General features: G+C 38.3%; 1 protein-coding gene across 1 annotated transcript in view; it reads right to left on the bottom strand.

Annotated features, from left to right (window-relative positions):
* The window catches only part of AK5 (adenylate kinase 5), a 94035-nt gene that overhangs the window by 32922 nt on the left and 37306 nt on the right, over nucleotides 1-23807 (bottom strand). The window contains exons 6-7 of the mRNA XM_009637988.2: nucleotides 12675-12765; nucleotides 6039-6115 (exon numbers count right to left, since the gene is read on the bottom strand). Of these exons, the coding sequence (XP_009636283.1) occupies nucleotides 6039-6115; nucleotides 12675-12765 (168 nt within the window). The remainder of the gene's footprint in view (nucleotides 1-6038; nucleotides 6116-12674; nucleotides 12766-23807) is intronic.

The raw sequence follows: 23807 nt of genomic DNA, 5'->3' as shown, positions 1-23807 counted from the left end.
CTACAGCAATTTTTCTTGCCCATTTTGCCATGGTTTGCATGGGGGAAAATAGAGCAGTAGGCTTTCTTTCGCATGCCTTTACTATAGTGTACAATGGTGATTTCGAAAGAGAAAAATAATTCTTCAAGCTTACAAAATGATATAGAAGCACCAAAATACACTTGGTTTGGGCTTATTAAGGGAGTACTTTGTAACAGGCAAACTGTAGTACTTTGTTTCTAGAACTAAGCATTTAATAGGATAGTTTCCATGGCAACTTGAACTGAACAGATTGTTCATTGACTTCAGTACATTTCTATTAAACATCTTTTCTCTGTAGTTAGGCCTGCCTCTCCAGCTCTTTCATCTCTTTGGATGCTTAAGCATTATCTCTTTTTGCAGATATCCTTAAACTAGATTGGACTCCACCTTTCTGTGCTCTCTAACAAAACAAATGTTGAGGAAACAGAGTTTCACAATCATTGCCTGAGTTTCCTAGAGCGCATTCTCTTCTCTATCGCGTACTCCTCTCTTAATCGGTTCCCCTGTAGAACTAGAATCTGTAATTCAAATTGATACTGATGCCTATCAGCGAAAGAGAAATGGATGTCATAGAAATGTTCAGCATTAAAACCCCAATGGCTTATGGATACTCTTGGTCATTTTACTAAGACCTGTAACAATTAATGCTGCATAGCAGATATGAATAAAACTGCTGTTATACCAGAAGTTCCTTAATTTAATAGATGTTTATCTAATTTTGAAAGGTAGCTTTAGAAGTCCTAATGAAAATTGCTCCTGCTAATGGAGATGTGCAGTTTGTTGTATTGTAATGTCAACCCCTGGAGCACCATGTCTCAAGGGTTAAAAAAATTACTTCGATTGAATCTTTGATGTAGAGAAAATGGGAGTCAAAACACAGTGACAACTGATATGAAACATAGTAAATGGATGAAAATGGTCTTTGGTTTAATCCACAGAGTTTTAGTTAAATGAGGCTTTCAATTCACTGTTGCTCATCAATTTTAGGAATATTTGTGTTCTGCTTCTGCACTGAAAAGACTTTCAGGGCCTTTTCATTATCTCTCTTGAATATTTAAGTTTCAAGCTATGATAATCAGTTGGGCTGGAAATGTTATTATAGTCTTGGTAGCAATGGAGTCTGTTTTTCATCAGTTCATGTGAAGCTTTTCCTCCTGCTCCCCCAAAGCCTAGATTCCTATATGCTCTGGGTGGGGAAATGACAGTGAGCTGTAAGAAGAATTGTCGATACGTGGCAACAACTTTTAATCAAGAGCTTGTTTCCTCTTGTTAGAATGAGAGTAAGTCTTTGAGGGCTTTTTTCTTCCACTTCATTTTGGTTTTGCTTCTTGCTTTTACAAGTGAGCTGTCACATTTTCTAATTATAAAACATTCTGCACTTGCAGCAAAGATCGGGTTATGCAATTTTCTTAATTCAATAGATTGCTTGTCGCTGCTGAACAGAAAACCTTTTATTATCTTTCAGTCTTTTTTACAGCTCCTTTTCCTAGGTCTTTGACACACTTGAGGGCGGGGGAGAGGCAATCTCTCCTTTGCACATGCCATTGCATTTACCTAATTGCATAAGTAAATGCAGTCTGACACTGGAAGGACATGGAAATGCCTCGGTTATGAACTGGTAACTTCCTTTGAGGCACGAAAATGCGTTTCTGTGTTTTGCAGATGTGAAATACATTCCCCCACCCCCCAATATTAGAAGAGGCTAAGTATATTTTTAAGGTTTTTAATTGAAGTTTACCTGATTTTCATGTTTCCTAAATTTTCCCAAAGTTGTTATCAATTCTGTAAACACTTGTTCAGGAGCGTATTCACTCTACGGTTGTCTGACTGTATGTTTTAACTTTCTCTCTAATTAGTCCAAATATTCCTCAGACTACCTAAGGTTGTCTTGAAAGCCTTGTTTTCACAAGAAAATAATTGGATGCTCTTTTCTTCTGGAACTCTTTGATAGGATTCACAGATGACAATTTTTTGATCCTCCCTTTTGGCCCAATGCACTTGAAATAAGCCAAATGGTAGGTTTCTAATTAAAAATCCAGTTCTTAAAGATAAAACTTGTCTGATCTCTGGAAACAAGTGGCATTATATTGACAGCCACTCTGGCAAAGTAGAGAAATTGAATGGCAAGTATAAATGAACACAGTGAGCAGTGAAAACCTGTATCACACTTGAGAGCATTCCAGAAGCAAAAGACAATCCTTATTAAACCAGACACTAGTCATGACAGCCAGTTCTGCAAATTGAGAATAAAAAAAATAAAAGCACAGGTCTTCCCTCATTAGAAGTTATGCTGTTGCACCCAAAAATGCATGGCCTAAAACATATTGCTGATGTCTTAATATGGGTGAAAATACCCAAAACTTACCAGTTTATTGTGCTTTTATGTTTTTCAATCAAGTAATGAGTAACGTAATCATTACTCCAGAAAATTTCATAGAGATTGCTACCACGTGCAGTTGGCTGGTTCCACAAGGCATTCTCAATGAGAGGTACTGTCTGGTTTTATTTTTATTTTTTGGAAGGATATATTTTGGGCAGTCATTCTAAAAACCTAGATTATTCCTTCTGTAATATAGGATCTGACAGCTACAGAACTGAGAAACAGAAAAATAGTTATTAGTGATTTGGCGGAAAAACAGTATTATCTTTTTTTTTTTTTTTAAGTGGGTATTTCCCTCCTGCCTTTCAGTGCTGTAGGGACTTAGTGATTACAAGTGTTCTAATTCTTGAAGCATTCATGCATAGCTGGTAGAAAACAATCAACTTGCTTTTAATTTAGTTACATGAATTTAATGGAACATTCATTTATAAAATGTACAATACAAATACTCAAGCTTTTTCTGAGTTATTTTTAATTCAATTTCCCCTGTGTACTCCTCCAGAAAAGCCAGATCTTAGCCTGCATTAGTGTTGCTTTGCACTTTTTTAACAACGGGTACCAAGTGTTTCTCAAAGCACTTTGCTGTATTTTGGAGCACTCCTAGACAAGCTGATGACTACATTCGTAGTTAGAAACACACCACTCATTTTCCTTGTTCCTGCCTGCCAGTAAGAGGTTATTCTGAAAAAAGTAGCGTACATCTGAGGAACTCAGAGACTACTTTGTTGGCTTGGTTTACACAGGAGATATTCCTGGCTCATTCCAAGAATGAGAAAATGCAAAGGTATCTTGTATGTCCATTCCAGCTCTGCCAAGTGATACTCATCCCCAGCTGTGGCTTTGTCTTCAGTACATGTTGTGTACTGCTCTAACCCCCAGCTCCTCTTATTCAGTGACTACCAAGATGTTCTGCTAAAATTCAGCATTTTTAGCAGTTCAGCTGTGTAAGGTTGCTTAGAAACCAGCCTTCTTATCCCCCACATTCTCATGACAGATTTCCTATGCAATCACATCACTGCATGACACATTTGTATCCAGACACGCATTCCTTTTCCACTTGAGATTCTCTGAGTAAAGGTTGTTGGTGCTTCACGCAATTCGTAAGCAGCATGTGGTAAATCACTGGAGTATTAAATCACTGCCACAGCCAAAATGAGCTCAAGTTTTGAACGCGAGCAGTTCCTCACTCCTGAATTTAGTTACTGAGCTTTTCTTCCTGAGAGTAATTTCTAATTTTGTTTTCCGGACTGGGTAGCTAGATGCTTTTATGAGTTTATGGTAATCTCTGCTCCCTTTGCTTCACTATATAATACTTGTTTGCACCATTGCAAAATTTAGATGGTAAGGGCTTTTGGTTACAATTGCTTTCTCCTTTATATTTTCTTTATATTTGCACAAGGCATCTCATATGAACTGGGTATAAAACACTTATTAGTAATACAAATATTTGTATTTTTTAAAATGTCACTAATAAGTATCAAAGATATCAACTTGCAGTTGAAGAGAGTCGTTGTCAGCCACTTCATATTTATACCTCTCTTTGACTGAAGGGTTTTTAGCACTGTTTTTACTTCACTTCTCCTTCTCTATTTGATGACAGTATTGCACTCGTGCCAGAATGGCAATGTGTTGGTCTGGCAAAATAATAAGAAAAGCTAACCGCCACACCTGGCAGAAAGAATATTTGCTATGGAGAAAGACAATAAGGTCCTATCACAGTCATCTTATTTAGTGTCATGAAAAAACCACATACAACTTCATTCAAAGCTACAGTCAGTGCTTTTATGGACTGTGAAATGTACCATCAGCGAACCATATAGTTTGAAATTATATATTTTTATAGTTCTAATATATTTCTTTCTGTTAATTTTATTCTGCAACTATAAACCTTGTGCTTATTATTTGAACAGCAGTTCAAACATTATGAACTGAGTGTAATTTCTTTAGTGTTTATACTCTGGCAAAAGAATGTATTTAAATTTTGCATTTTGATGACATTCTAACATCAAAATAATCCATACATGATTTAAATATACATTCTGCTTTGTAGGGCATAAAGGCCTATACCCTGCAACAAAGAAGTAGTGTAGTCAAGACAAAGATGATGAGAAACTTAAGACAGTTTCCTGGGGCAGAGAAGGTTTTAAGAAGGATTTATGAAAGAATGGGATTTGGAGACAGAGGCGAGCTGTCTGCTTGAAAAAAAGCCAAACTCAAATAACTGAGCTAAAAAGAACAGTAAAAGGATCATAAATTAACAGAAATGAATAGGGCTAGAACATATAACATGTCACAGGTGAGGATAAAGCATTGTACTGAATACTGTGAAAGAAAACCAATGAATGAACGGATGATGCTGAATGAAAATTCAGTTTTGTTGGTCCTGATTTTGTCACTAGCTTTAAAATTTCACAAGAAAAGATATCTTTTGCAAATAATGAAGAAAGAGGTGAGAACATTCGCAACTGCATTTAGTTGAATGATAACAGAAACACAAAATAACATTCTTTGCCAAGCTGCTCACAAATCTAGAGAAGTGTTTCTGGTATTCGTGAAGAGAATGCAAGCAGAGTCATGTAAAAGTGAAAGACAGAAAGCAAAACATACAAAAACACCACCTTTAAGTATGGTGGTGTGGTAGGCAGATGGCTTTAAAAATATTTTTTTTTAATTAGAAGTCATTCTTTTAATGCTTATTCACAGCACAGTAACAAGAATAACGCACAGTATCCCAGACACGGGAACCTCCCATGTTTCAGTTTGTGCCCATTGCCTCTGGTCCTGTCACTGGGCACCAATGAAAAGAGTCTGGCTCCATCTACTTTGTGCCCTCCCTTCAGATTTCTGTACACATTGATGAGATTCCCCCCGAGCCTTCTATTTTCTGGGCAGAACACTCACAGCTCTCCCAGACTTTCCTCATAGGAGAGATGGCCCAGTCCCTTAATTATCTTAGTGGCCCTTCACTGGACTCTCTTAAGTAGCTCCATATGTTGTACCGGTGAGCCCAGAATTGGACACAGTACTCCAGATGTGGCCTTACCAGCGCTGAGGTGAGGATTAGAGGGGAAAGATTTATACAACATTTTCCCCTCCCTAGCCTTCTTTCTTCGAGGAAAACGCTATGGAAAGTTGGTTTTCAGATGTGGATAGAACAGGATCAGTAGAAAGGCTGGTTTCAACACACAGTAAGCATTTATTGTTTTATTCTTAAAAGCACCTTTCTTTTTCAAGGGGAGAATGTTTGATTTGGTTTTAGTTACTTTTCACTTTTTGTACTTTCATGCCTCTCACTTAAAAAGTGTTTTACCCCCTCTTCTTAAAAATACAGTAGACCTACAGTGCATTCCAACAATTGTATTTACCATGTTTGCCAACATTTTAAAATTTGTGGAGGAAATTCAGCAATGCACGGTAATAGAAGATACGGGCTCTTAATACCACAATAATATTCACTCTTTTCTGATAACCAGAAAGCAACCTCTGTGTATCACCAATTTACTTACATTGCACTTAAAAAGCCCTTTGGCTTAGGTATCCTTAAAGTCCCACCACCTTGTTCAAACAAATTGTGTAACACAGTATGTACATAAATGAGAAAACTGTCGAGAGAGAGGCCATATATATATAAAATTACCTGGTCTTCAAAGTCAAATTCCGTATAAACAGTATCTCTAGAATCCATAATCAGACTGTAATGAAGTTCATTTGGCCCTAAAATAGGAAGGAAAATTAAGACTTCAGAAATGGATTGAAAATTTTCACTTTATGTGATGGAATGCTATAATATTTCCAATTGTCTGTATGTATGCAAAAACTGTGATCCAAGGAATCATTCAGATGTGCTAGAGTACCCGGGTGAATGGTATTCCATTAACCAAGCCTTCAAAGCGTTCATAAAAGCTACCACAAATCTTAATAAGGAATGGTTATACTAAATGGTGAATTGTTTCAGCTAGACTGCAAATTTCTTGGGCAGGGTGTTCTGCGTGATGTGACTTGCAATTGTAAAATTCCCACAGGGATTTTGGCTCAGGGGAGAATACAAAGCACGTTTAGGAAACAGAAGGGAAATACTGACTAATTGGTGATTAGCAGATAAGGATCCTGGAGTGAAACTGATAAGGGACCAAAGCGACACATTTCCAGCAGCCATGCTCCCCATTCCTATCCTACCCCTTTCCAAGGCAACAGTGTGGCTCTGCCCCTTCTCCCTGTCATCTTACTGTGGTGGGATCAGCAAGTCATGCACCCTCTTGCTCTTGGGATGACAAAATTCGGTTGCTGAGAAGCCTTGACCTTCCTGAGCTCTACAGTTTAGCTTCAGCTGAACTGCTGAAGGTGAGGGATAACAGAAATTGGGCTTGGTATCTCAAGAAGTCATGTAGGGGGGTAGTCATTGCTAAACCAGAATGGGAGGATAAACCGCTAATCATTTTTCTATATGAATATAGGAAGGGCGTAGCATGGGCATCACATTCATATTCTGGCATTATCCCCCCGTTCAGATTGTCTCACTGCTGGGCAATCAGGAAGGAAACTCTCTCCTGTGCCCTCCAGATGGTGCAGCCCTAAATCAAATCCTGTGCATATTCAACACACATTAAAATGTCAATAGGCGTGTGACTACAGTATTTTTCACAGCATTATTAAAATGAGAACAACAAAAATACTGTAATAACATACAGAGATCTAAAAATTGTAACCAGCCAGTAGCCACAGGTGAGTCCAATTCCTGTCTTCATGTGGGGAGCAAGAGGTAGCATCAGGGGAAGTGTAAGACATGGGTTTTTTTTTTTGGTGTGCCCTCATGTCCAGTCAGACAAGATCACTGATGAGGAAAACAACTCCCTCCCTCCCGGGTTACAGGTGTCTCTACCTTGTATGATGTTCCTGTAAGCACTGGCATTAAGGATATATAGTTTTAAGGCTATTGATGACCTGGAGTTGTTTTTCAGCATTAGAGATGTTTGTATGGGTGGCTCTCTGAAACAAGCACTATAAATAACAGATTTTGCTGTTCCATTTGTGCCAGATGCATTTACGTATTATCTGCTTTTGTTTGCTTTTGAAGTTTACATAGTAATAATCTACGTAGGTGGTGAACTAAACATCACTAAGAGAACAGAGGAGAGGAACTGGATGTTGTGATGACTAAAACCGTAACTGCTTGGTAGAGATGATGATTCCAGGGTGTCTTAATTTGCAATCCATATTACAGTTGCTGCCAAACTAATCTTTGATACGACTCTTTGGACCATGTAAAATACACCAGGGAAAGACTTGGGTCTACCATCTGCTGGTGGTTTTGGTTTTTGTTTGTTTCTCACACACACACACACACCCCCAATGTTCATGTATACTTTATCAGATTGCTATAAAAAAAATAACAAAGTGATTATACTCTTTGTACATGTACATATGCAGCATGTTCTATGGCATATATACTTCATGGTCTCTTGAAAATACCTGTGTGTAAAAGACACATGCAACCAAATAGATTTACAACTGCTGAGAGAATCTTAGGTTTTTGATTTATTTTACACAGCTGACATCTCACTCTTAACATTGTGTCATTGCTGATAATATAACTAAGCCTCAGTCGTGACCAACACTGGCCTACCTTGACACATTAATCACTTTTAAAGGCACTTGTGTGCAAGTATTTGATTAACTGTCACTTAACTACCAAGAGTGGTATGTATCCTTAGCTAGGAATGTTAATATGAAATATGGTGCTGCAAACTTAAATGTAAAGGTCAGGCTGAAAATGAACACTCATGCATAATGTATCTTAAGTGATAAAAGCCCTTAACGGTTATACAATTTTAATACGGTCAAGTATCTTAAGGCCTTTTTTCTTGAACTAGGACACCAGTTTCCTTGGGGAAGCATAGCTCCTTTCTGGGTATACTCAAGGAAGGTCAGGAAAATTGAAATTATGTGTCTTTTCTTTCTTGGTTCAATGAAAACTAACAAAATCCATAAACATGTATCACTGAACAGTATACAGATTTCCCTTCTCAAATTGCCTAAAGACAAATCTACCAGAAATTAATTGAAGCAAATGGCTACTCCCAGGGCAAGATAAAGTACTGAGTGGACATATGTATTTGTGATATCCCTGGTGCAGTACGAATAAGCATGAGTAGTTTGCTATCCTCCAGCTCAGTTTGTTGTTGGAGGGAGCATATTTTGCTGAATTTGGACAAAATCTTGCTAAAACAGGTCTTTCAGGGGAGGACTAATCGCTAGTATGTGTGGCAGCAGAAGCGTACCAGATAGCCACTTTGCAAGGTACTGGGGAGCCAGTACTCCCGCTGGCAGACAAAGCTAAAGCCAAGGGGAGAGCATTAGAAGTGGATAATTCAAAACTCAGCTCAGGTGTTCGGAGCCCAAGTTTCAATCAGCAACATTTTATGTAAAACTTGTAGCAATGTTCAGCTGTCAAAGGAGAAACACAAAATACTGACGTAAGGAAAAGAGGAGGATTGGTTAGAGCGTCTGGAAGCAAACATGCCCTGCTGTTTTCAATGAGTCTGCAAACTGCACATCTCATGATCAGCTGTTTTGTTGTCAGAGCACAAGTAAGTTTCATTACCTTTTCTGAGTCGTGTTGTTTTTTCCTTTGATAAGTCGGTACACTGAGAGCTAGGCTATAAAAAAGTTAATACTTGTTTACTATTAGGAGGAAAGTCTTGTCATAATTCCTTTCAAAGGGATATCCCACTCCACCAGATAGTATCAGCTCTTGGTTAACTTAGAGCCTTCGTGTGCTTGTATGAACCTACTGCAAACAACTGGAGTAACTGCACCAATTTCAAAGGGGGAAACTCAACAGTTAAAAAAAAAACAAACAAAAAAACAAAACCCAAATTAAGAAAATGCATGAAAGCTCTACTGCCATGGAGAAATAGCTTGCAAGCACCTGATCTGAAAAGGTACTTTTATGACTTAAAGTATGCATCCTCAATTTCAGTGCATGCGTCAAGTTGAGATGAGGGAAACCTGGCCTTTTTCATGTGCCCTGTGTTTTCTTTAGGGAGTAAAAAACAAACAGGATTTTATTAGGTACAGTACTGCACAATTAAAAAATAAATCAGGTGGAAGTTTTTATTAAATCGCTGTTAACTGAATAATCATCTCTCCAGGGAGGCGCAGGCTGCTGAAAAAAGAAACAGCCTATCAGCTAGAACGTGTTCCCTTTTTTTGCTAGGCGTTGTATCTTGACACTGAAGGCATCATTCATTAAGATTTGGCTTGCTAGGAACCCAAGAGGATCCAATGACATGGCACTGAGGGATGAGCTGAATTAATGGGTGGCTGCAGTTGTGCAAGGGTGTGCTGACAGGGGCTACCCCTGCCAGGTCTGACGGGAGAGAATGACTCCCTTGCCCCCAGAGGGGTGCGGGACTGTGCTCAGTTTTTTCTTCACCATACGGCCGTACTTTTAAATTTTATGCTGTATTTTACTTATTGTTTGTTGCTCCTAAGCCAAATTGCACAGGATCGCTCATGGAAAGCTGAGAGGGTATGGCTGTTATGGGCAGGTGCGTGATTCCTACCGCAGAAATGCACCCCAGAACCTAGGGGCATCATGGCCATAAAAGTCGCTGGTCCTATAAAATATTTCAGTGTTCTGAGCCTGGGTGCATGTCACTTCCTCTGAAAGTGTGGTCATCCTTAAGTTTTCATGAATTCAAGTATCAATCATTGCTTTCTCACAGTTCACGAAACTAAATTGTACTGATCTGCAGTGGATTTAACTTCCCATTACAAGGTAGCTATACCCCATCATGTGAGTTAATTAAGTCTGCTCCTTGGACCATTTGTGTTTTGAAAAATCAGCTAATGTATTTCCAATCCTTGCTTAAATCCATTATTTATGTCAAATCCTGGTAGCAGTTCTATTTAATATGGTTAATTGGCTCAAATATGCCCATACTCATATTTTAACAACTGTAGTATTTGCACTGTTCAACACTGACTGTCATAAAAGTAATGTAAGACTGTCCTGTGAAACATGTTGCTTCTCTTAATAGTGTGTTTGAGCTCAATAAATTAAAAATCTCTTTTTATGTTATGGAACATGCTCTGAATCACCCTCTAACTCACTTAATACATGTTGCATATAAGCATTTGGGCAAGAAGAATGCTTAGAAGATAAATTTCAAGTGGAATATAATAGAAATAATTTACTGAAGGACTGATTAGCATTAGAATGATTACCTTTTCATTTTGCTCTCAGTAAGATGTTTCTAATACAGATTTTATTGCAACTTCACACTGCTGAGTTTCATGACAGCTTGTTGCTCTTAGCAACAATCTTAATATGTCATAGAAGGCAACAATGAGAAAATTGTATTTTAATTTATAAAAATATTCAGTTGTTTTCTTTCAGCGTGCATTGTTACACAGTTGATTACAACTAGATTTTACAGGTATAACATGAATTAAGATTGATGTCAAGGCATGAAAATATTAGAAATACTATGTTTGCATTAGCCACCAGGAACGAAAATATATTACAATACCACTAATAAGATTAAAAGACAAAAAGTGAGATCAAGGCAATGCTGGAATTGCAGCCTCTAGAAGTTAAATATCTGGTCCCATAGGATCTCTAGAAATCTTTCTTCACATCTCCTTACTATTACTGGTGCTCGGGTTAGGGACCAATTAGATGATTTGTGGCATGGTTTCTGACAAAACCCATAGCTCTCCAATTATTTTGGTGAGGAATTTATTAAATAGATCAGACTTTTAAGGAACTGACTGGAACTCATTCAGAATCACAACTAATTTGTGTGAATTGTTTAGCTTTTGTCAATCTGTTTGTCAGAGCTAGCACCTTTATGCCACTTCTTTCCTCTTCTTGCCATTCAGTACTTAGCTCATTTAATTAAGGAATCCACAGGTAATTATCAATACAATGCTATACAGTGGGAATGCCATTTTAGGTTGGGAATCAATCTCTTGCCTCTAGGAATAAGGCTAAGCACAAAAGAGGTAAGCGTGCCACTTAACGGAGAAAGCTAGTAGTTTTCATTCTTGCGCACATCTTATCTTGAAGCTGACCACTAGAAACGTTTTTTTAGCTAATGCACTTTTTTGTCACTCCCACCACCCCCGCCACCCTATCTTGATAAATAACCTTATGGGTGGGTTTTGTAGGCTAGCTAGCTTGGAACCCCCTTTCAAATCTTCAAAATATGACCTAATCTTTCTGTCTGAAGCACTGCTCTTTACAAATGTCTTGCTAGTAGAAAAAAGTAATCCCCCTTTGTCAAAAAGAGATAGTAGATGTCTTGCTACTACTAGACTTCGTTGTGCTTCATCAATTCTTCCTTCCTTGGCAGCCCCCAGATGATCGTTCACAATTCAAAATAGCTGAAGCTACCCTGTCTGCCAATTCATGGCAGATGAGTTTTCCTTTAAACAGAGGAGAGATTAGATACATGATTTTTTCTACTATACATATCTAATCTTTGTTCTAATAAAGCTAGTAAAATTTACAGGAAAATATTTCACCTAGAATTTTCTTTTTCTTTTTATGTGCTGTTTCACAAGACATTTAAGACCTCATCTACCTATATAACCCTCACAGTCTACTTGGAAGGCAGCCAGGGATACCATTGGTAAAAAGAAAAAGTTGTGCAGTTACCAAGGAATATTTTCCTGTTCCCCTCAAGCAAAATATTTCTGACAGATGTTATGGATTTTCAGTGCTTTGATTTTTAGCTTCAATTCTTTTGCAGGCCTTTGTCCTTCAAAGGCTTTTTCTTTGAAGACATTCAAGTCTCAGTACTTGCAGCACAAATAGTAAATATCTAAATAAATAAACCCCCCAAACACCTGACACATACACACACAGTTTCATAATTAGTAGCAATTATTAGGGAGGGATTATGATCATTAATCTCACAGGACTGGTTTTCTGGAGAACACTGAGGCATCACCTGGAACTGAAACAGCTGACAACTGGAATTGATCAACTTACGAAGTCTTTGTATTAATGATAGAGTGGACTATCCATAGTATTTTAAGGTGAGCTTATAGATAAATGTGTATAGATAAAAAAGATGTTAGATGGGCTGTATTAAGTTTCCAAGTGTAAAGGTATTTTTTTTGCCTTTCATTGTGCAAATGTTTGGGGTTGGTTGAGACTTTGTTACAGTACATACATCCATACTTGAGGAACATGAAAAAGGCACCCCACCAACATCAAATGCAGTATAAAACATGTGGTTCTTTAAATCTTACATTAACTCACCTGCTGCGGCCTCTTTGTTTGCAAATAGTTTATTGTCAACTGCCGAACTTATGTCAAAGAACACTTCTTCTTCATCTCTGTCTGCATCAAACTATTAAAAAAAAAAAAAAAGAAAAGAAAAAGTTAGCAATCACACTGCTTACTACTTAGCTGAACATTAATGGGTAAATATGACTTCTCACCCCAAGGAACCTTTCTGGTTTTCTGTGTGCTGTCTATTGCTTTAGGTATGAATCATATTAATTTTGACTGAAAAATAAACTAATTTTGTAAACCATTTTGCCTATTTTTAGTAGCTTGTCAGGAACAGAAGCTACAGTAAAATTTACTAGCTCTCAGAGAATGACGTTTCAAAGCAGAAAGTAAAACTAGTAATGCATGTTAGCTTTTCAACCATTGGATGGTTGAAAAAAAATTACAGCATAGAGACCAGAAATGTGATTACTTTATTGTCACTTCTTTTCAGAGATTAGCATAATTAACTATTTAATTTGCAACTGAAAAACTTTCAGCAACTTCTGAATTGTCTGACACCAATTTCTGTGACACGGACGTGTGTATGATTTCTTCACATAGTTGAGCAAGATTCTTAGGAAAAAGTAAAGTATTTTTCAAAAGTCCCCTATTATATAGAAAAGAAAGCTTTCCTTGCTCTTGTACTAGCAGAAAGTGTATTGGCTCAGTGATAAATTAATAAAATCAGGAAAGCAAAGCTCTCTTAAAATGGCAAACAATTAATTTCTTACCATTTTAAACTTTTTTAATTTATTCTATTTTTTGCCTGATACTGATTCTCCCAAGTTTTTTCTCAGCTCTGTCTCCCAGGTTCTTTTTATGGCCAGGTGACATGCTTGACAGTGGATTTGTGTTTTTTCTTATCCTACTTATCAAGCTTCATTCATTTAGATCATCATTTATTGAGGCTTTCTTTGGAAAAAAAATGGACATCTCGCTTTGGATTTTTTCTTATTTCTTGAACTGAGGCCAGGTCCATTACTATGGAAACAGGGAATACTGTAACCTCAAGCTACAGGAGCCAGTAAATAATGGTCACATCAGATGGCTGTCATTCAGTGCATACCCCCCTGTATAAGAGTCACTATTTTCAGACATCCTCTATCTTCAGCGTAATACGGTTTAGGATGCAGAATGAAGCCCAGGGTGAAAAGCGTTACACTAGCAATTGCAAGCTCACAAACTTCAGTGGGTTCCTTCTTCCAAGTCCAAGACTGTTGAGCGCCTTTTCAGATGTCTCCCCAATACCTAACTGTCTCATGGTAAAAATAATAGGCAGGGAAAAGCCTTGGAGAGAGAAGTTCAAACCCCAGTAGGAACTTCGCTGCAGAAGCTAACATTTATAGAGATGAAGTTGTTTTCCAAATATCTATTTCAGAATATAGCATTATACTTAAGTTAACTTTAGAGAGATACTGAATTGCTTGTCTAACACCTGCCATTGCAAAATCAGTATCACTCTCTTCATTATGCCTTATGATGACTTATGTATTATCTATATTACTTAAGCTGTTCTGTTACTAGTAATGAAATCTGCTTTCTTACGGAATTTTCCATCAGCACCTCAAGGTAAACTCAGAGGCAAATATCAGCCCAAGAATAATTCTTTAGAATGGCAGATGTCAGAAATAGTTCAAAAACAGGGAAAGAACATCAAAGAGGCAAAGAATGATTCTACAAACTGGGTCTGTGTGAATGAAAGAAAATGGAAGCTTGTGGGATGCCAGAGTATACGAGAGAAAGGCAACAATTGTAGAAAGTTTGCTGCCAACAAGCTTAACTCTCAACACCTGTCCAAGTGCTCAAATCTTAATTGGTATTAGTCCTGATTTAAATCTTTAAGGTCTTAATATTTAGCTTTACGCTTAGCTCAGCCCCAGAGTTCATTTCCATCATAGATGAGCGTACTGTAACTATCAATACATGGAATTTTCTAACTGGTTCTTGAAATGCAGTTTCTGGCTCTGAGTCTGAGGACCACTCAGAAGTTCATCCTGTGATGCAGCACAGTTGTCCATATCTCTGGGCAGATATGTGTCTGTTCTTGAGGAGTTCTTTTGCCATTCAGTGTCAATCAAAACTCAAAGCATTTTTTTATTTATAAAACAGAAAATTTTGTTTACCTATTAGAAGGATTATATCTTAACTTGTGTCAAAACTGAGGCTTGTGGAAGAACAGGTCTTAAATGAAACTCTTGGGCAACTAATTATCCATCTATAAAGAGCAGCTTTGGAATTTCCTTGTTGATAAGAAAAAGAGTATGGATCTCTGAATTCTGCACTGGTCTGTCTCTGAGGAAGTGTGGGGATGTGCTTTTCTTCTGCTGCTTCTCAGCAAAAGAAGTATGTGTTTCATTAGATATGCTAGGAAAGATGTATCATATAATATGATGTTTGGGGGTATGTGTACGCATAAAACCCGGTAAATTGTGATCAGGTTGTGTCTGTTCATTACTGTGCAGGTCACACCACACTTGAAGAGATGACAAGCTTGCGTTCTCATTAGTAACATTCCTCTGAATAATACAGTTTACCATGAAAAAACACATGATCACTCTCAAAATGTTCTGAAGGTTCCAAGAATTTGAAACATCAACTTCCCCATTCAAAGAACACCAGCTGTGCTTCAGTACTCTGAAAAAATCTGGGCTTTGTAATAAAAGCCTATATTGTCACCCAAAGAAAACCAATTATTTGAAGCTTGCACATAGACTCAGTTTTCCCCTCACAAAATGAGAATTGTAATACCCTGAGCCACAGGAAGGCAAGGTACCTTTCATGGAGAAAATATTTTTGAAAGGAACTAAGTAACGGTGTGAGTTCTGTACTTCATTGAATTGCTAAACATTTTAAAATGAAATCCTTTGATAATTATTAGAGGCTTGAATAAAACATAAAAGGTACTCAAACAACCCTATTCACAAAGAACAAACAGCAGTAAAACTTGTATTTTTAGCAGAACATGTCTAAATCAATAGGTTGCTTTACCTACTGAAAACAAATCCCTTTTTGCTTCAAAACATAGCTCTTTGCAACTAAACTATCTACTGGTATCTTTATGGATGGCTCAGTTTAATTATAGTCAAGGCCTATGATTTATAGAAATATAATGTTATTAAACATGCCACTGGAAGCATTTGCAATACACAAGACATTGTTATGTGAATTGATACAATCTTTACTGGTGATGCAGGAAGAAGCAAATCATCTCTTCCCTGTGAGGTCAGTGAGGTTTGAGGTCTGAACTCACTCTACAGCGTTTCCCTCAATTAAGTGCTAATGGGATTTTTGTACTTCGCTATCTCTGTTTTGTTGGGGCACAAGAAGATGAGGGAGGACCTCAGGAAACAAGAGAATCACATTTCTTTAAGAAACCAGCCTAAACCTCTGAGCCAAGAAAGGTTCCACAAATCTTTCTGAAGTACATCTGGGGACTACGCATGGCAAGAATCTAGTAAAGTCCTTCCCCTGTCTAACACATACATGTGGAAGCTGTAGGGCAGCAATCTCCACATAATTTCTGAATGGTCCTGCTTCAAAGTTTTATCTCCCTGTTCCGAAGGAAAGTACAACAGGCTTTTTCTACCTTCTCTCTCCTCAGTCAGCTCAATAATGGTGTTTCTGTGGGAGGAAGAGGTAATACAGCATCACTTGGGAGGATGTGAATTTACCACACCCACACACTGTAGTTATACTACATGCTGTTCTGCTCCCACCTGGTCTGGGGGAACACATCCCAAGGATTAAAGCAGGAACAAGAACAGATCTCTGAAGTCTCCAAGGTTTCCTTTTAGTTGAGTTATAGATAGTTTTGCTTTGCTCTGACATAATGATTTAGTAAAGAAATGACTAGCAGAAGTCATGTACCTCAGTATATATTGATTTTTTTTTTTTTTTTAATAAATGATGACTGGCATAATGATGAATTTTCTGGAAAGTTTATCCCAGTTTCACATGCATGTTGCTGCATTGGAGAATTTGTTGCTGGCACAGTGTTATATATAAAAATGATGGAAAATATTTTCTAGATCATCTGCATTGTGAATAATTCTTCTAGGGAGAGCAGGTTGTACTTGCTGCTTTCAGAGAGAAAATGATTAGTGTTTCTAAATAAGCACTCAATAAATCCTAGCCAGCAGAAGGAACTTCACAGAAAAATTGTCCTAGTTGTTAAATGCTGCGAATCTCACTGGTCAATGATGATAAATGGAGTTTTGATAATACCACATATTGAGTTAAAGGAAAAAAGTGCACAGCTCTTTCCTCACGTCTATCAGGCAGCAAGCATCAAGGAAACTGCAGTTAACTAGAATTTTGGTTAGGGTGCAGGCATTCAGCCTGGCACTGCCCCCTGTGGATTGGCCCCTGCTGGTCTTTGCCGGTGGTTTATCCAAAATGACAGCTTCAAGATAGAGATCGTAACAGCCTTTCAAATTGAGTATAGGAAGACTAGAAAGAAATCTGGGTGCAGCAGACTCACACGGAATTCTTGTCTGTGCACTTTGAAATAGTTAGAAATGAAGAAAGCATAAAAAAAATTCTAAGCAAATAGGTGTAAATAGCATTTGCAACAGTAGATGAAAACGTCCTCTGTTTTAGAACATACTGGATATCAATGAAAAGAAAATAAGCCATGTCCAAATTAAAACAACAGCATTGGGCTAATTGCTCTATGGCAATATTCCCATCCACCTCAAAATCAAATAGGATTACAGGAATTGGATGATGAATGCTGTTTGCTCTCTTTGCAGGCAAAGGCTCCATCAATAACTACAATTCATGGATGTCTGAGTGTTTTCTCAGTCATTGAAACATATATTATGTCTTTTGAAGAAATATTCAAAATATCATAAAATTAAAGGTTTTCATTATTTATTTTTTATTCGGATGCCAGTTTCTTTGCTGCTTAATTAATCATAATTGGCAATGGATTCCCCATGATTTGAAAATTTTAAAGATTGTTCCTAAAAAGAAAAATAGTAATACATTCAAATTCAAATAGGAATTAATTCAGGAAAGCATGCAGTCTCAAAATTGTTCTACATAGCTATAGCTGTCACTTCTGGCTTTGTAATCCATTAACCAGCTATATGTGGAAGTGAAACACAGTTATTGTTTAGAAAGTGGACAAATCATGCATGTATTATCACGTGCAACAGGGGAATAATTTCTTTTTAAATAAAAAAAAAGGAGGCTAAGCCACAAAAAAAGAGAACATGGCTTCTTGTATCACAGTTATCCCATACTTTTTAAAGAGATACCTAGTTTACAAGTCAGATTGTATCACTGTCCTTAAGTGTTGGTATTTTTTGGTTGAAAAGTTGTCAGTCCTTTAGCTAGTAACATAAAGAGATTCATAAGATTACACAAGTTATAATGATGCTGCCCAGAGAGGTGGAATCACCATCCCTGGAAGTGTTCAAAAAAACATGCAGATGTGGCACTTCAGGACATGGTTTAGTAGGCATGGTGGTGTTAGATTGATGGTTGGACTTGATGATCGTAGAGGTCTTTTCCAACCTTAATGATTTCATTATTCTATCATTTTCAGATGTCAGTGCCTACAACTGTGACAAGAACTCACTACTTTTACTTAGACTGGTTTAGGCAGGGGTTTGCTCCTGAAGGAGTGAAAACAAATAAGAACTAGTTTTATTTTACCCTTGAAGTTGTGAAGTGAGACACACATTTGAGTGTATAGGTGCTGCTTTACAATTTTTGGACAACCCCACAAAAATCCTTTTATTATTATTGTTCCATCCCTAGTTTGCTCCTCATAATAATTACAAGCTAAATGACTTGTGCAGTTACTTCTAGAGAATTGTGGAAAAAGGAAAAAAAAAAACAAAACAGCAACATGGGAAAACAGTAAAGAAATATGTGAGGAAAAATATAGAAGGTAGGATAGTAACCACTGGGAAGGGAGGACAAGAAAAAAAGAGTTGAAGCCTTGTATAGGAAAAATAATAAACAGAGGAACTGAAGAATGAAGCTGGAATGTGCAGACTGGGAGCTCAGGGAACATTTCCCTACTATAAAGTACTTTTAATGATACTCTTTTAAAAAGAACACAAACAAGAAAACCTCCAAAACACCACAAAATGGGGGGCAGGGGACATAGGAGAGAGAGACTTGACCACTCTTTCAGTAAAGAAATTTTTCCTAATATCTCATCCAAGCCTCCCCTGATGCAACTTGAGGCCATTTACTCTCATCCTATCGCTTGTTACCTGGGAGAAGAGACTGACCCCCCACCTCACTACACCCTCCTGTCAGGCAGTTGTAGGGAGCGATAAGGTCTCCCCTCAGTCTCCTCTTCTCCAGGCTGAATGCCCCCAGGTCCCTCAGCTGCTCTTCATAAGACTTGTGCTCCAGATCCTTCACCAGCTTTGTTGCCCTTCTCTGGACATGCTCCAGCCCCTCAATGTCCTTCTTGTAGTGAGGGGCCTAAAACTGAACACAGTATTTGAGGTGCGGCCTCACTACTGCCGAGTACAGGGGCACGATCACTTACCTACTCCTGCTGGCCACACTCTTCCTGATACAAGCCAGGATGCTGTTGGCCTTCTTGGCCACCTGGGCACACTGCTGCTCTCTGGGCTTGGCCATCCAGCCAGTTTTGTACCCAGTGAAGAGTATACACGTCTAAGCGATGAGCCACCAGCTTCTCTAGGAGAATGCTATGGGAGACAGTATCAAAGGCTTTACTCAAGTCCAGGTAGTTAACATCCACGGCCTTCCACTAGGTGGGTCACCTGGTCATAGAGGGAGATCAGGCTGGTCAAGCAGGACCTGCCTTTCATAAACCCATGCTGACTAGGCCTGATTCCCTGGTTGTTCCTGGTGAGCGCACTCAAGACGAACCGCTCCATAATTTTCTCTGGTACTGAGGTCAGAGTGACAGGCCTGTAGTTCCCCAGATTCTTCTTCCAGCCCTTCTTGTAGATGGGCGTCACATTGGCAAGCCTCCAGTCATCATCTGGGTCCTCCCCTGTTAACCAGGACTGCTGATAAATGATGGAGAGTGGCTTGGTAAGCTTCTCTGCCAGCTCCCTCAATACTCTTGGGTGGATCCCATCCGGCCCCATAGACTTTTGAGTGTCCAGGTGGTGCAGCAGGTCATTAACTGTTTCCTCCTGGATTATGGGGGTTTATTTATTCTGCTCTCCATCCCTGTTTTCCAGCTCAAGGGGCTGAATACCCTGGGGATAACTGGTCGGACTGTTAAAGACTGAGGCAAAGAAGGCGTTAAATACCTCAGCCTCTTCCACCTCCTTGGCAGCTGTTTCCCCCGCGTCCAATAGGGGTTGGAGATTCTCTTTGGCTCTGTTTTTGTTGTTGATGTATTCGTAAAAACACTTTTTGTTATCTCTTACAACAGTTGCCAGATTGAGTTCTAGCTGGGCTTTTGCCTTCTAATTTTCTCTCTGCATGACCCAACAAGATCCCTGCACTCTTCTTGAGTTGCCTTCTCCTTCTAAAAGCGGTAAACTCTCCTTTTTTTCCTGAGTCACAGCAAAAGCTCCCTGTTCAGCCAGGCTGGTTGCCTTCCCCACCAGAGATATTTCTCTGTAATCCATTCTTTAGTGCTAATATTTCCTCTTTTACAAAAATACTCTGAAATATCAGATTAATTTTTTACATGATATTGTATCACATACAGAAGAAAAACTACAACTGAAATTAGACTAGAGCTCACCAGTGATTTATAAAAAATTATGTAATTAGCAGAGGTCATAAATTGGTAACAGACAGAAATTTAGAAAAGAAAGTGAATTGGAGATTTTGTCGCCATTACTAAAATCGTAAGGAATACTCTGCGTTATCTAAAATAAGCCACTTGACACCTTATTTTTTACCACAGGAGTTCCACAGAGGATTCATAAATCACTGCAGAGTCCCCATACTTCTTTCTCAAGTTCCGTTTGTCATCCAAGTGTCTATTGCTATGAGTGCTGCTTGTAAAACAGGCACAAGGGCACAGTCCACCAGCCCTGAGTGGAACTGGCAGTTCTGTAGGGCCTGCTGCTAGCTTTTTTATATCCCAAACGAATTTACTCAAAATAAGTGTAATTTGAAGCCACTAACTATGTAACTTTTGAACACATTAGGTGCATAGACAGAATCTAGTATGGTAAGAAAAAATTAAAATTAAACCATTGAATTCAAGTAACATCTTCCAGTAACATTAGTGAGAACAGGAAGAACCCTCAAAAAGAGTAAATATAGAGTTATAATGGAAACTGTCAGTTAATTTAAGTGCCTTATACCACAAAATGTGAAAATACAAACATGCACACCCACGCACTCGGACAGATCAAACCTGCTCTGCTCCTCTAGAAACAAAGAGATGGACCCTGAATAGATTTAGGCATTTTGTTATAGCTGATATGAAATGCAAAAATTATGTCAGATTCTGGCCCATTCCCACATTAGTAAAAAAGAGGGTATCTTGGGACGCTTGTAGTTCGATTGCTAATCATCTCCCTTTTCTATTAATTTGGCAGTAGATAAACAATGCAATTAGTATACAAAAGGGAGGCTTTGGGTTTTTTTTTTTTGGTTTTAAAGTGATTTTCTGTTATTTCATGCTAAACTTGAGAACTTAGTGCCATGGCACACCAGCATGCAGATGTTCTGACAGTCTAATTCCGTTCACAGTAAAACTCTGTTAAGCCAGCATCCACATGTATAATATGAAACAGCATGACACCAAGGAAATGGTATGTCTTACCTGAAGAAACAATTAACAGTAAGCAGAAGTAATTGCCTGTCTTTGTAGGTTTATGCAGAGTAATAGCTTTCAATAGGCAGAAAGAGGGAGAAGTCCTGTCTTCATGCTGTGATTGTGTTGAGCGACACCCTGACTTATATCAGTTTTCAGCTGTTAAAAATAAGCACCTCGGGCAATGTGGTGGCAAGAGTTAATGGGAAAGACACCATGCAATTACAGGCCCTTGTAGAGCAGAAAACGGGCTAACTGAAGGAGAGCTAGCTTTGACTGGAGGTGAGGGGAGAAATCACTAATTTGGTGGCACGGTAGGTAGAAAATGAATGAAGTGGGGGGAAAGCAATTATTTGTTTGGTAGGGAAGCTGATGAAGGCAGAGAGTGGTGCCACAGAGTGGTTTTGGAACACACATACTTTTCATAACACTAAGATGCAAAGCCTTTCTGTCTGAGCAGATATTTAAGAGCACTGGCTGGTTAAATTTTTTTCCAGTAAGGACATTCATCTGGATGACTGGTGACTGTTATGTTGAAAGCAAATACATTGCTGTTTTATTTCTGAAATGATTTTTGCATCATGTTTTCTATTTCCTCAGAGGGGCTCTGAGCTTCCAACAGGCATTGTCCACCACTGTATTTGTATCTCTTTAACTTTTTAAAGCTGAAGTCAGCTTAACATGGTAATAAACAATTCAAAATGTTTCAGCCATTCCTCTACACTACTGTGACCCCTACGATAAGTACTCTAGTTCTCTCCAAAGTTTTCATCAGGAATCAGAACTGAATTAGGCAGCATATGCATTAGTTCACGTAGTATTTAAGGGACATGATTTGCGTGTGTTTGTTCTGGGTTTTCTGACTTGTCAGCTTCCAGAAATAACTTTTCAAGCCATAAATACAGCCAACATCTCTACATATAAACTCTCTATGCATATTCACTTTGCAAATCATTGAAAATTTGCACCTTGACACGTATTGTATCTGTCCAGCAGCTTCTATAGCAAAGTCAACTATATTAATTATTTTTGAAGATTAATTAAAAACAAAGAGATGCTTTAGCATATGCACATATAGAGACTTTTTCTACCTTGAAAGCACAAACACTTATTTTCTTATTTAAAAAAATATGCATTCCACTGTTGAAGTAATTTTCACTATGCATTTACTTTTTAAAGGAAATTGCCTTTAAAGAGGCAAATGATATTACAAAGAAACAGAACAGTGGTGTCAAGCATCAAGACAGATGACTACTGAAGAGCTTCAATGGAAAACTGAATTACAGTCTGAGCTAGGAGATGCTTCATGATTTATTTGTTACTCTGTTCCTGTAGAACCCAGGAAAACATTCAGCCTGAGGGAGAGATCATCTTACTCTCACCTCCACTGGGTCTAGAGTAAATTGTCTGATTTTTACCTTAATGCACCTAACCCTAAAGGAAGGGGAAAGACATTATTGATTACAGTCAGGTACGATTGGATGCTGTCCAAATCCTCATACAGCTTTAACAGACCTCTGTGTCTTAGCTTGCAATATCCTTTCTTTCCTCTTACATTACTGGAGCTCACAGTGATGCTGCAGATTACAAAGCATTAATGTAAAATTCAGTATTTTGAAACCTAGACAAAGGGCAGAGCAGTACAAACAAGTTGCATGAAGCTCAGTCAATAACAGCTGTAGCTGTCAGTTTGCTATCTACAGCTCAGTGACATTACAGGAAGATCTAGAATCACCCGACTCTTCCTCAGCTGCCTTTGTTATTTCATTCCCCACCAATAATGCCTGTCCTCCAGCAGTTTTTATTCCATCTTTATCTAGGAAGACTTCTAATGGGGCTTGGATGTGTCCTCGTTCTTCAGAAGTTCCTGGAAGCTCACCATATTTCATGTAATCCAACAGACTCTTTGGGAATAACAGTTAAGGACCAGTTGCTACAGCCTAATTCCCCTATTTCCTCCAGTACCACAAGATGAGTACTGGAATGTTCCCATTCCCAGAGCACCCAGTTCAGTGAAACAGCTCTGATTACCAATATGTTCAAAAAAATGCTTTCTTTGATACCTTTATTTTTTAATATTGAGTGCAACTAATTCTCAGAGGGAATGAGCCCTAAAGCTACAAGGCATTGTACATGTCTGTCTATAGAGAGATTTTTCCTGAATATTAAATTTTTAAAAAGTATGTTTTCTCCTGCCTGTAGTGCTCCTGGAGCTCCCATGTCACTGTCCCTTTTGTTTAAAACAAAACCACATCGTTTTCTAGCATCAGCTCCCACAGCACATACAGATCGCAGACAGGCAGCCCGAATAAATAAATAGCAACACTGGTTTCCCAGAAAAGGTCCACACAAGCAACAACTGTCATTCAAATAAGGCAACTAAACCAAATCTT

This window comes from Egretta garzetta, unplaced genomic scaffold, assembly GCF_000687185.1.
Source record: "Egretta garzetta isolate BGI_Z169 unplaced genomic scaffold, ASM68718v1 scaffold75, whole genome shotgun sequence".
In the NCBI taxonomy this organism is placed as follows: Eukaryota; Metazoa; Chordata; class Aves; order Pelecaniformes; family Ardeidae; genus Egretta; species Egretta garzetta.
Note: the sequence above shows the minus strand (reverse complement) of the source record. Positions and strands in the feature narration are given on the sequence as shown.